Genomic DNA, 14,085 nt, shown 5'->3' with positions numbered 1-14,085 from the left:
CAAATAAAATGAATGGAAATAAAAACAGTTGAATTCTCATTTTTAAAGGTATTTTACATTTGCAATGAATTGGTTAGTCAGCTTTACACCTTACCGATATCTCAACTGTACTCAACATGGGTACTGTACTAAAAAAGCTTCTTGTTTTTATGAGCTAATTGTGGCAAATATGACCAACTTATGGATGGTAATAATTATTAATATTTTAGTAGACAAGTAAAGGAAATGCCATATGAAAAAATCACTTCTTTTTAGTCCCTAGTTTTGGTGTGGTAACGGAAAAAGCAAAAAGTGTACCAACTGTACTATGAGGTTTGAAGGAGTTTCAAGAAAAGTAAGCAGGAGTGCTTTCCACCTATGAATATTTTAAATTAAAGATCAATAAATAATAATAGTTTGTCATTGTAATTTCTTCTTCTTTCCCTTCTTATGAGCGCCGTTAATGTGAAACAATGCTGTCGAATCTAATGGTCAGCTGTTTGAAACTGACAAATCAAACTGACCAACAGCGTCTGTCTAATTAAATATTCATAAACTTTGACAGACAAAATATGTTGCAAAACTTTAACGCTAGCTATACATTTCGTTTTAGCGTTTGAGGGGAAATCAAAATGACAAACAGTGATGGAAAACACGTTAACACTGAAGAAATGGTTTTACCTTTACAGTCATAATCCAAAAAATATATATTTCTCATAAACTGGATGGTATAATAATAACAATAATCTAACCCTATAAACATCCAGGATTGGCCATTAACCCACAAATGAAACATTTTTTTTTATTTGCTCTTCAATTATATTGAGCTGTTGACTGATATGATAAAAAAAAGTCCACCAATACATGGATGGGATACATATTTTAATAGATCCTTTTTCACACAAAATATTTACATTGATATAGTCATTATTAGAAAAATCACAACACACAGCAGTGAGGTCACCGTGACTTCAGTGTTGATGATGATCATGCTCCATATTCACCATCATCTAATATCTGTCAGTTAAATAAAACAGACAGTAACACATGCATTACTGACACATCTGTTCAGAGGATTGACTAGTTCATGACATTATTATATTATACTGTATGACATTATTAATCAATAGTACTTACTGCAGTGTCTTGACTTTATAATGTGGATCATCTTTAAAGCAGAGACTCTTCACACTTGCATGTATTATATTCCCAGTCAGATCCAGTTCTCTGAGTTTGATCTCAGAGCAGCAAAACCTTTATCTGTGATATAACAACTCAACCTGCAGAAAACAACGACACACTCTCTCAGTTCAGCAATGAAGGGGTGGATTTACAATCCCTGTTTTTGTATTATATAATAAATTGGAAATCATAGTTTTCTTAAAAGCAGTGTATTTATTCTGGTATTTATGTTACAGGAATGTCTGTATCTGGTATCTGAGAGGTGATGAAGGGTCTGATCGATGTCAGAATGCAGTAACAGTGTTTACTCACTTAGCCCGGCTTCCAGAGAATAAACATGTACTTGTTTTGTGCTTAATTTGCTCATACAACCAAACGAACCATATTTTATGAGAATAGTCAGTTCGAACTTTATTCTTATTCTGTGTGGATGTAGTTTTCATGATCCAGTGAAGTGCCGACAGAAACTCAGCCCTGAAGGGAAAATATATGTTTTATCTAACTGTGCTTTCAGGGGTTGTTTATTATTATTATTATTATTATTATTATTATGAGACGCATGTGACCCTGCCAAAGGAACAGTCTCCAGGAGAATTCAACAGCGGCCCATATACATTTATCATTTATGATTCACTGGTGACCCTTACCAAAGTTTCTTGAGTTGCTAGAATGATCTGTAATGTTAATCAGAATCTGTAAGCATGACGTCAAATTATTACCCATTGACTAGAAGTACTAGTGTTTCTGTTTTTTTCCTAATTTAAATACTATTGAGAACTTGTGGAGAACTTTGTCTTCAGTAAAACACCTTAATTTTATTCAGAGGCCCCAAACTGAGCAAAGATATGCAAATTTCCTGCAGATGTTGATATTTAGTATATGTCCAAAAAAAAACAAAACAAAAAACAAGATGAAATTCTAATAGCTCATAATGTAAAACAAGATCTTTATAACAATACAAAAGACTGCTTATATAAAATGCACATAAATAACAGTCGTCACTCTTTATCTCCCAATAGCATGTCTTAGTAAAATTATATTTAAATGCTTGGTTTTATGGTCAATAAAAGTAGATTTACTTTTAAAGTAGATCAGTAGATTTAAAACACAACCACACAAAAACAACAACCTGAAGGTGTGGTTCAATTACATAGAACAATTATTAAAGGCCTTTTACTTGCTAAAAGAATATAAAGCATCAGTCAGACGACAGAAAGCATGTAGTAGATTGAGTGCAACAGGTTTTACAGCAGTTTTCACCATGTGGATAATTTAAAGCCCTTAGAAATGTGTGTATCAAGTATAATACAGTCGGCTTAATAGGGTTAACCTCACTTATTATGCCATAACTGTTCCTGTGTGAGAAGATTTGTGCACATGAACACAGCATCTACTGGTGTCTCACCTTCACTCAGCGTGAGGAAGAGGATGTTGAGCAGAACGCAGCTCGACAGAGAGAACAGCGGCATCCTCCACCTACAACACACAGCATCAGAGCTGAACACTGGGACACACAGCACATGAACAACTCAGAGATGCGTTTCTCAACTGGCTGGAACAACAACAAAAGCCTTCTGATAAGAGTCACATGATACAGTCACCTGGAGTACAGAAGCAGTGCGAGATGTGCAGTTGTCAGTGTGATTTGTAAGGGCCGTGTCTCACCCGAGCAGGAACCGCAGCACCTCCAGCGTGTCTGTGACGGGCTCCAGGAAGATGGCCATCCGCTTGAAGCAGATCACCATGTTCAGCAGGTCAAAGGTCAGCGCTCTGGGGCCGCCCAGCTCAGAGGCGCTGTCTATGGAGGACGAGTCCTTGGCGGGAAACTGGGTGAGTTTGGTCCGATCGCCACCCGTCTGCGGGAGATCATGAGGAGAGGAGGCTGTGCACTGCATGCTGGGAGATCAGAGAACATCAACACTGTGTTTATCTCTGTACACACGTGACCGTCAAGAGACTCACATCTGTGGATGACATTAAAACTGACTCCTGCTAAGAAAGCCTAATTTAAATCTTAATCAGATCAGCAATGCCAAATCCAGTAGACTTATATAATAATACTGTGAAGCTGCTTTGAAACAATGTAATTTATAGTTATATAAATAAAGGTGAGCAGATTTTGACTGGATCACAACCAGAAAAAAACACATCTGATGCTTTAAAACATGTGAACAGAAGTAAGAGTCATTTCAATTGATGTTAAACTGATTTTAACCTATGATTTTAACACACGATTAACGTGTTTAAAACAATAATACTTTAATTTCTTAGGTATGACAGTAATAAAAGGTGAATATAATAAACACGTCGTATAAACATCAACCAGAAGAAAACACAACAGACAATGACATACCTTTAAATCCTTCAAACAGTGTCTTCTGCCCACTACAGAGTCATCAAACAGTCTTTAATGTGAATAAAGATGGATAAATATTAGATGAATCCTCTTACAAATATATATAAACAAGCTTTAATACCGCCTGTCCACTGACTTCTGCTTCCGCAATTCGCAGGCAGAAGTGTAGATGTCAGAGCGCGATGATTGAGTGTCAGGAAGAGGAGAAGAGCGCCGATCACAACGATTGGCTGTATTCTGTTATTTTCTGTTATATAAGTTTAGAGGACACTTTTGTCAGCATCTGCATTATAACTTTTTTTATTATATCTTCTATTTGTGTGTTCTGAGACATTTTTAAGCATAACATATTTTCTTAAATAAACTAATGTTCACTCATGTTATTATTGCTCGGGTTATTTTTTGTGGCTACAATATTATCTATTAGTTTGACTGTTTGTTGAGATTGTGTGGGATATATCTGTGAATAAGCGCGATTAACGCTTTTTCCCACCATTTTTTTTATCACTATTCAATTGTAAATTTACAAGCATCTACAATTCTGTGTAGCCATTCTGTTCCAAGAGCAAATTTCGCTTACTTTAGTGTATAAGATATTGTATAATTAGCCTAATTTATATATAAAAATGTGTTTGATTTGAAAGGAATAACCGATTTAGTTTAAATAGTCATGATGTGTAGCATTAGCTGTTTCTGAAGAGATAAATATAGGCTAACTCATAGTGATCATGTGATGACACAAATTTTCACCTTAATCATAATAATTTGCCTTTCACACAAACCAACATAAACAAAGACAGAAAACTAATATAAAATAATAATGTGACAATGCAATGGCAAATATCCTCTTCAGATGAGCTTCAATCAAATTTCAAAGACTTTTGACAAAGACATTAAAAGCATCATCATCAGTAAACCCTATAAATGATCCAGTTCCTGAAACACAGATGAAACTCTGAAGTTCATCACTGTTAATGTAGTGATTGTGTTGAGCTGCTCACTTCACGGAGATGGATGATAAAAACACACCAGTTCACTAATACATACATGAGAGCAAGACTTTATTAGATATTATACAAAAAATCATGTACATATACAGTAAATCCAGTAAAGGTCACGTGACTTCAGTGTTGAGGATCATGTCTCTATAGTGGCTCCATATTCACCATCATCTAATATCTGTCAGTGAAATAAAACACAGTCAGTAACACATGCATTACTGACACATCTGTTCAGAGGATTGACTAGTTCATGACATTATTATATTATATGAAAGGAATCAATACTTACCGCAGCGTCTCCAGTTTATAATGTGGATTATCTTTTAAAGCAGAGAGACTCTTCACACTTGCATCTCGTAGATTATTCGCAGACAGATCCAGTTCTCTGAGGAGTGAGTTTGATCTCAGAGCTGAAGCCAGAGCATCACAACCTTCAGCTGTGATCTCACACCATCTCAACCTGCAGAACAACAACACACACTTTAATCTCTCAGTTCAGCAGGAACTACACAACCACAGAGAGACTGAGATATTAATTAAGGGCAATATTTACTAAACAGGGAAAATTAGTTGAGAACCACTGACATAAAATGCATATAAATATCAGTCGTCACTCTATTTCTGCCAATAACAAGATGATATTTATAAATAATGTGTCTTAGTAAGATGATATTTAAATGCTTAGTTTTATGATCAAAGTGTAATTTTAAAACATATAATGTAATGCAATACAATGATGATTGAGAGATGAACTAATAAACCTTCCTCAAAAGCCTGAGGATCATATTTGATACATTTGAACATGATTTATCAAAAAAGATGTATGGATAATCAAGTAAAGCTAAGTTGCTTCAGTCCAGAAAATTATCAACTTGAAATATTTCTAACATTATAAAGATTATTCTTGTGTTTACTTAAAAATCCGTAAAGATTTCACAGCAAAAAGTCACATGACCCACGAGCTGAAGGACACGTTTTAAAATGATATTTGATTAAAAAAACTATAAACCATCAACCAGACAACAGAAGGCAAGTAGTAGATTGTGTGCAACAGGTTTTTGATCATGTTGATAATTTAGATCAAATATGATACAGTATGAATTAAAGGGTTAAAATAACATTATTCGTGTCTCAGTTAAGATTAATGTATGATCTTACGTCAGTTTCTCCAGTTTACAGTGAGGATCCTTCAGTCCATCAGAGAGCAGCGTCAGACCTTTATCTCCTATTATATTCACAGTCAGATCCAGTTCTCTGAGGAGTGAGTTTGATCTCAGAGCTGAAGCCAGATCAGCACAACCTTCAGCTGTGATCTTACAACATCTCAACCTGTAGAACAACAACACACACTTTAATCTCTCAGTTCAGCGGGAACTATCCCTTATGAAAAGAAAATATATTTACCATATATGAATGATCAATATATTAAATGGTTTAACAGTATATTTGAAAATATACAGAATAATATATTGTGTTAATATATTACAATATACTGAATATTACATAAGGAATTGCTGCTTTTCATATATAGAAAAATATGTGACGATATATTTACTAATATATCATAATGTATTTAATTTCATATTCAGTAATACACTTCATAATATATAGATGTATATGTGATCAGATAGTAGTGATGTCCGGTTTGTGAACGAATCGTTCTTTTGAACCGGTCGAACCCGTACACTAAATCGGACTGAATCGTTCAAAACTGTTCGCGTCCTGCGTCATCGCTGATCCACAAGTTACTAAAGTTACTCACTTTTGGATATGCCTGACACAGTTCCTCCGACTCGAAATAAACAATATCCCGGAGTATATGTTCACTGAGTAAACTCCAACAGTTTACTGAACTGAGACATGCTGTGCTGAGAGAAGTGATGAGCACGAGCAGCTGATACTACCGAACGCACAGGTACAGCGGTTCTCAATCACCAGTACAGAACCGAGAACTGTTTCTTTCGGACACGTTCCACATACTGAGCATGCGTGCAATTTTTCAAAGGTTCACTAGCAAGGACCACGCCACAACCACACAGATTTAGCTTTGGAATGAAGAAGGGTCGAAAGGGATGGGGAAAGAATGTTATGGTTCTCCGTCTGGCTGATCAGGGAGTCTTGTCCAGGGAGACTCAGAGTGGGGGCTTCGTCTCGGTAGTAGTAAGCAGAGTTACTTGAAGACCCCCAAAGGTTTGGATGAGCCAATGCGGGCTTGGGCTAGACGGAGATCGTTAAGATTATTACGGATATACAAGCGGTATGCTTCGGATGACCAGCGACCTAGGACTCTGATTGTCTTGTCAGAAATGCCCGTACTGGCGGCCGTGGTGGCTGCTCCGATCCGGAATGAATGTATGGAGTAGTGTTCAGGAGATACAGTATTGTTCAAAATAATAGCAGTACAATGTGACTAACCAGAATAATCAAGGTTTTTAGTATATTTTTTATTGCTACGTGGCAAACAAGTTACAACTAAATATTAGTTAAGTGATTCACAGGATTGCTAAATCCCAGAAAAAAAAAATATTTGTACAAAATAGTTTTGAGTTTGTACAGTCAAAGGTAGACACTGCTATTTTTTTGAACACACCCCTTTCAACTAATTGCCCAATTGCACAGCCTTAAGAGCGTGCATATCATGAATGCTGGGTCTTGTTTGTTTTCTGAGAATCTACTGAACCTACTGGTAACTTGTTTGCCACGTAGCAATAAAAAATATACTAAAAACCTTGATTATTCTGGTTAGTCACATTGTACTGCTATTATTTTGAACAATACTGTATGCCGGAGGTGCTAAGAATATTCCGGAAGTGTTTGCTAAATCAGAATCTAGTGGCCATTTTATTGTTTTCTGCGAGGAAGAGTGGTTCTTGAGGAGATGAATGGTTGGCGTATCTGGAAAGAACGTATTCCGAAAGTGGCTCATAAGGACTGAGGAAGGAGTTGAGGCGAAAAATGTAGATTGGAGATGACTCTCCAAATTGGTCGGTTTTACTTCTCTTTAGGGTATATATCAGAGAATCTGGCGTATGAGCGGTAATGTCTGAGAGGCTGGGATGAATGGCTGAATTGAAGGCTGAAGTCGACGGGGCAAATTCCGAGCATCTCAGGAAGCCGAAGAATGCGAGAAAGAACATGCTTTCTAGTGTTTTGTCGATTGAAGGGTTCAAGTAGCCGGAACGTAATGTGTGGATGCTTTGGCTAAGGAGGTCGGAAGTTGAGGGCAAGCATTTAATGTGAGGACTGGTTCTTGTTTTCGTAGACCTCTGATGAGCATGGATACGTGAGAGTGAGAAATGGAGTGGCATTGGTCACCAGTGGCGAGTTTGTAGATAAAGTTGATTCCGGATAGGTAAGTCTGAATGGAGGATGCCCTGATATTTAGGTGGGAATGGGCATGAGTGACGAAATTGCAGATGGACCAAACATTCATTAGAGGAAATGAGAGTTGGTAAAAGGAGTGGTAAGCCTTGAAAAAATTCCAACCAGTCGAGTAAGCAGAGAGGGTACTCGGAGCGAGGCCGTTGAGGATAGCTTCTCGTGAAGTGTATGAAAGGGATTCCAGCTGTGGATTTAATTGAAGATGGTGGCTGAAAACGGTGGGACTGGCGTGGGATGGATGTCTGACTCTGGAGCCAAGATTCTGAATTTCTGAAAAGAAAAACGAGACAATGAGTCAGCTATGCTATTGTGGTATCCTGGGATGTGTGCTGCTCGGATGATAAACTGGTGTTGAGCCGATATTAGTGTTAGTCTGCGGACTAATTGCATGATAGCCGGGGAACGAGATCTGCCTTTGTTTATGATTTCGACTACTGCCGAGTTATCTGAGTGGATGAGTATGGAATGTCTGGACCATTCATGCCCCCAAAGGATGGCTGCTATGATGACAGGGTACATTTCGTAAAGTGCAGATGAGGGAAGGTCTGGCTGCTGAATTAGACAGCTGAATTCTGGTGGCCATTCGGAAGCGAACCAGCGGCCGCTGTAGTAGCCGCCGAATTTGTATACAGCTGAATGTCTTCTGGCTGTGTGACATAGTCGTTATAAAAGAAGGATATGCCGTTCCATGAAGACAGAAATTGCTGCCAGAGCCGCATTTCCATTTTGCAGGCTTCATCCAATGTGACTTTGTCGTGTAGAGAGGGGATTGTTGCTGCTTTTGACAGTAGGTTGGAAAGGAAAGATTTTGCCTGGGGTATTATTCTGATGGCGTAGTTAAGATGGCCAAGAAGAGCTAGCAGCTGCTGCTTAGTGCACCTGTCTGCTAGAAGATAGTTCGATAGGAGCAATGAAATGCGTTGTATTTTCCCAGGAGGTAGAGATGCTTGGAAGGAGATGGAGTCTAGGGTGATGCCTAAGAACTCGATGGAGGTGCATGGCCCTGAGGTCTTCTCTTTTGAAAGGGGTACGCCTAGTTCGGAAAACATTTTAACAAGGGTAGAAAGTCCTGAGTGTGGAGGTGCGGATGTAGGTGTGATGATGAGGAAGTCATCAAGGAGGTGGAGGACGTAGGGAAGCCTGTGGTTATTGATGAGAATCCAACATAAAGCCTCCGAGAGGGAGTCAAAGATCTTGGGGCTGCTTCTGCAGCCGAAAGTGAGGCGTACTGAAAAATAATAAGCTCCTTTCCAGAATATTCCAAAGAAACGCCAGAATTCTGGGTGAATGGACATGACTTTGAAAGCGCTGGTGATGTCTGTTTTGGAGAGCCATGCTCCATGGCCTGCCTTGCGGATGAGAGTGATGGCTTGGTCGATGGAAGTGTATTTCATGGAGAAGTCTGGGGCTGGAATGATGCTATTGATACTGGGAATGTGTGAGCCATGGGGGGAGGACAGGTTGATGATTAATCTCTTTTTCCCGGAATATTTCCTGGTGGCGATTCCGATGGGACTGATGCGAAAGGGAGAAAATGGAGGTTCTTTAAATGGGCCTATCATGAATCCTTCTTGGACTTCTTTAGCTATTAATGTGTCAACTACGTCTGGTTCTGAGAGAGCGGACTGGAGGTTATGGGAGAGATGAGACGTGTCTGGGATTATCTCTATGCCTGGGAGGAAGCCGTTTGTTAATCCACTGATAAGGAAATCTACAAACTCTCTGTCGGGGTGGTCTAGTAAGGCAGTGGCTAATGCTTTTACCTTGACTGGTGTTCCGAGATACTTTAATAGTCAGTCGGGTAGAGCAGTTGGGTTGTGGGGGCAAGAGGCTCTTGAGTGAGCGCCTCCGCAGAAAGAGCAGGTGTGTAGGAATCTGCAATTGGAAAGAGAGCAGCCGAGATGGTTGAAGTTGTTGCAATACCATTCTGCCTCCTTGGTAGAGGATCGGCCGTCCTCTTTTGTCAATGCCTTTGGGAAGTGGAACATTGGCTGTGGGTTGTATGTTGAGGGGTTTGGGAATTAGAGGAGGAGGTGGGGCTGCTGAGGATAATCTATTGAAAACGGATGTTTTGCGTGAGGAGGAGGGTTGAGATAGAGAGGGTGTGATGGTGCATGCTGAAGCTGGATGTGAGGGTGCCCCGCATAGTTCGCAGGACATTGAGGTGCGTGCTGCGAAGATCCGACAGTAAAGTTCTGCATCGAGAGTGCCCCAGTATGTTCCCTGATTCAACTGCTGTAACCGACCTGCTACTTGGGTGGCGAAAAGAACGTGATAGTTGTAGAAGCCTGTTCCTCCGAAACGCACTGCCATGTCTAAAACGATCGATAGGTAATCGTCTAGCTCAGTTCTTCGATCGGGATAGACAGAGCAAATTATGTCTCTGTAGATCGAGAAAGCTAAAGCGAATTCGGTGGGAGTAAGGTATTTTGAATGAGAGTTTAGTGGATGGCTGAACTGCATTAGGCCTAGACTGGTTTGCAGCTCTCTGGGCTGGCTGGAATTTATGAGGGATGGCTGGAGGAGCTGGGCTAGATCGGTGTAGTTACCTGATAAGATCTGAAGACGTAAGGCTGAAGAGACTGGGGAGGGCCGGTGAATTGATGAAGCTGGACGAGGAGGCGGTGCGGCTGTGGCCAAGGTATATGGGCTAGTATTTATTGGCATGATGTGAGGGTGTTGGGAAAGGGAGGGATAGGGGTGGGGAAGGGTGGGGAAAAGTGATAGATTAGTTGGGTAAAAGGAAGGAATAGTAGGGGGTTGAAAAGGTCCGCTGAGAGGTAGAAGTCCTGGGTTTGCTGCATGATGGACTTGATTTGGGTTAATTTGTAGGGAAGAATCAGAAATAGCAGGAACAGTGTGGCTGTTAATGCCAGAAGGAAGGATAGAGGAATGGATGATGGGATGAAGGGATGAATGTCCATAAGGATTTGGAGCTGTTTTTGAGCGTAAGTATGTAAGAAAAGATGTCATTAGATGGGATAAATCTGAGGTAGAAGGGGTGGAAATTGAAGGTTGAAGTAGTTGGTCTCCACTAGGTGGCGCCGATACTGCTGGCTGAGGCTGTTGTGGAGGCAGTACAGTGACGTCATGAGTGACGATGAGAGGATCGCGTGTGAATGCCGGAAGCGTTGGAGGCTCGGAATTTAAAGTTGAAGTGTTGGTGGATGCTGTGTAAAGCTGAAATAATGTTGATTTATTGTCAGATCGGCTGAAGTGGATGCCTTTATCCTTAAGAGCTCGCTGAAGGCGAGCTACGGTCCAATTCCTAATGTTAGTCTCTGGTCTGGGAGACGTGGCGTAATTGCGCTGAGAATGACTGCGGTTTGATGAATGATGACGCTGTTGATGAGGAGAGCGATCGTAACTTTGACGTAACTCTTGCCAAGGTTTTAAGGGTGCTTAGTTAATGTTTATAATGTGTTAAATCAAAACATAACGTTAAACATACTGGAGACATGCATCGACTTTTTATTTTTATCGAATGTATAGTAAGGTTTCAGCAGTTCTCAGTACATATACAGGCCGACTGCAACAGAGGTTCTTGAATCACCAGTACAGAACCGAGAACTGCTACTTTCGGACACGTTCGATACGGAGAACCGATGAGCTGGAGATACTGAGCATGCGTGATAGCACCGTCTCTAAACTGAACTTTCTTTCGGCCAACTGCTGTGCTGATACATGAGCACACGGGTGAACCGAGGACTTAAATGAGGGGCCGAATTCGGCGAAATGTAAGTTTATTTAATAACAAATAAAAATATAGCTGCAAGCAGCCATTACGGGGCCAAGCGCAAAAGCAGACGACAAGATATACCTACATGGCTGAAAGTGTCAGACAAACTGCAGCAAGGAGCAATTGAAGACATTTAAAGATGAATTTTGGCAAAATGGTTGAAAAATCACATACATTAATTAAACATATGATTATCACTTTCGACCAATAGGTGGCGCAGTTACGAAACTGATGTGATGTGGTCAGAGTGAAGTGACAATGACACATACAAAGTTTGGTGTCAATATGTCAAGGCATTGCAGATATAAAGCCTGAATAGTCATTTTGGCATCATGCCTCAACTTTGCCACTGCGGTATATGAAAACGGTTTCGTCTATCGACACGAAATCCATAACTTTTACTCGGCACGGTCTGGAGATGACACGATCCGATTTTGGTGAGAATCGGACGTTCGGTCTAGGAGGAGTTCGAAAAAGTGTCATTACTATAGGCACATTTATTCAAAAGTTATTAGCATTTTTGGAAATTTCATTATAACTTTTGTTATAACGCTGTCTCATAATCTGCCTTGTACTGATGACCCATACTGAGTTTCGTAACGATACGTTCATGCGTTCATAAAATACAACATTTTAGCACATAATTCAAAATGGCTGACAGCCAAAATGGCCGATATGGGAAAATTGCATATCAGTTAACTCAGCATGACGCCTTGAATCTAACGAGACCACTTTTATGATTTTTGGACAAACCGTTCAGAAGTTATAAGCAAAAACATAAATTCTTCATATCTCCGGACCAGTAGGTGGCGCTGCGCCGAAACGCAGCATGTAGCCTCAGGTCATGCTTGTGATGACATGTACCAAATTTGGTCTGAATCTGATAAAGCGTTGTGGAGATACAGCCTTGAGTCTGTTTTCGCAAGCGCTACGTAAAATTTATTTTCGTGGTATTCGAGAACGGTTATTCGAATCAACTTGATTTCCATAACTTTTTGTGGTCATTGTCTGGAGATGATCTGGTTAAATTTTCGTGAAATTCGGAGCAACGGCCTAGGAAGAGTTTGAAAAAGTAGGTTTTTCTGAAAATTCTAAATGGTGGGAAAACTATTATGACGGAAAATTACATCATATGGTGCAGTCGAATTGTCGTGAGCTCAGGAATCAGAGGAAAAAATAATTTTGTTTGTAGCCCTTGTGGTTCAAAAGTTATTAGCATAAACATGAGTGAAACTTTGGACAGCTGGTGGTGCTAGAGGGAATGAGTTGGAGACTCCAAATTTGCTATGGTGATAGGTCAAGGCTGTCCTCTATCACTGTGCCAATTTTCATAACTTTCCCGCATACGCTTCTATGGGCTGCCATAGACACCCAGTCGGAAAAAGAAGAAGAAGAAGAAGAAGCAGAATAATAATAAGAACCGGAACAGATACAATAGGTGCCTCCGCACCTTCGGTGCTTGGACCCTAATAAAATTGATTTAACCAGTTTATTTATATCTTTAAGACATGTGAAACATCCGCGTTTGCACATCACCTGTAGCTGTAAGGTTAATTTGCAAAACATAAATGTAAGAAACTTATCCAAGATGATTATAACAAAGTTATGATTACAAATGCCTTTATTTAAATGTATTTTTATCCGCCGGGATGATAGAATTGACGTGATTACGCGAGGACGTAAAAGAACTGGTGAACCGGTTCATTGAAACGAACTGTCCAAAAGAACCGGACTTCCATCACTATCAGATATGGCACTGCATGTGTAATATATTGCAGATATATTTACTCATGTAACAAACACACATAGAGAGAAATATATAATGTAATATATTTCTTATATTTTTTTTTATTATTTCCATTATAAATATTTCATAATTTCAAGCTAGTTAAAAGCACTTGCACATCTGACTGCATGTACTAATGTATTTAGCCAAAATACGATCACTGTGCTGAGGAGTGCAAAGCCATTACTTTAAAAATATAGTAATTGTAGTTTTAATGGTGTTTGGACAATCATCAACGTCACCACAGGCTCTACTCTTCAGCACAAAGACCCCAAAAACTCACACATACCAGAAAACCTTTAAAATTCCAAAACAACAGATCATGAAACACTAACAGATCTCCCACTATATTAATATTGAGCAAAACATAAAACACTTAATTTTAACATTTGCTCTCTTTTAACAGTCAGAAGCAAAGCATGCTGGGAACTAGAAATATATTGTAACTCATTCCATGAATGTGTGTGTGTATATATATATATGTATATTTTTTGTCTTCATTTATAAATATTTTATATGTATTAATATATAGCCATACATGGTCAATGCATATATTGCAGTATATTGGAAATATAAGCACTAGTTTCCCATATATGGAAAGTTATTATGTAATATATTACATTATATCTTTCAGTATATTCCCATATATTTTTGTTCCGTA

The 14,085-nt window shown here is 39.3% G+C and overlaps 2 protein-coding genes across 8 annotated transcripts in view; both read right to left on the bottom strand.

Moving 5' to 3' along the window:
- The window catches only part of zfyve27 (zinc finger, FYVE domain containing 27), a 99,144-nt gene extending 95,434 nt beyond the window's left edge, over positions 1–3,710 (bottom strand). For 4 of the 7 annotated variants that reach the window (XM_079616299.1, XM_079616301.1, XM_079616304.1 and 1 more), the window contains exons 1-4: positions 3,654–3,710; positions 3,515–3,566; positions 2,827–3,057; positions 2,567–2,637 (exon numbers count right to left, since the gene is read on the bottom strand). In XM_079616299.1, the coding sequence (XP_079472425.1) occupies positions 2,567–2,637; positions 2,827–3,056 (301 nt within the window). In that variant the 5' untranslated portion in view covers position 3,057; positions 3,515–3,566; positions 3,654–3,710. Of the gene's footprint in view, positions 1–2,566; positions 2,638–2,826; positions 3,058–3,514 lie in introns of all 7 variants that reach the window. The other 3 variants (XM_079616292.1, XM_079616300.1, XM_079616294.1) reach the window with 1 other exon arrangement.
- A 967-nt stretch (positions 3,711–4,677) lies between these two features.
- The window catches only part of LOC307000587 (NACHT, LRR and PYD domains-containing protein 3-like), a 30,572-nt gene continuing 21,164 nt past the window's right edge, over positions 4,678–14,085 (bottom strand). The window contains exons 9-10 of the mRNA XM_079616258.1: positions 5,677–5,847; positions 4,678–4,978 (exon numbers count right to left, since the gene is read on the bottom strand). Of these exons, the coding sequence (XP_079472384.1) occupies positions 4,804–4,978; positions 5,677–5,847 (346 nt within the window). The 3' untranslated portion in view covers positions 4,678–4,803. The remainder of the gene's footprint in view (positions 4,979–5,676; positions 5,848–14,085) is intronic.

This window comes from Phoxinus phoxinus, assembly GCF_949152265.1.
Source record: "Phoxinus phoxinus genome assembly, chromosome: 6".
Lineage (NCBI taxonomy): Eukaryota > Metazoa > Chordata > Actinopteri > Cypriniformes > Leuciscidae > Phoxinus > Phoxinus phoxinus.
Note: the sequence above shows the minus strand (reverse complement) of the source record. Positions and strands in the feature narration are given on the sequence as shown.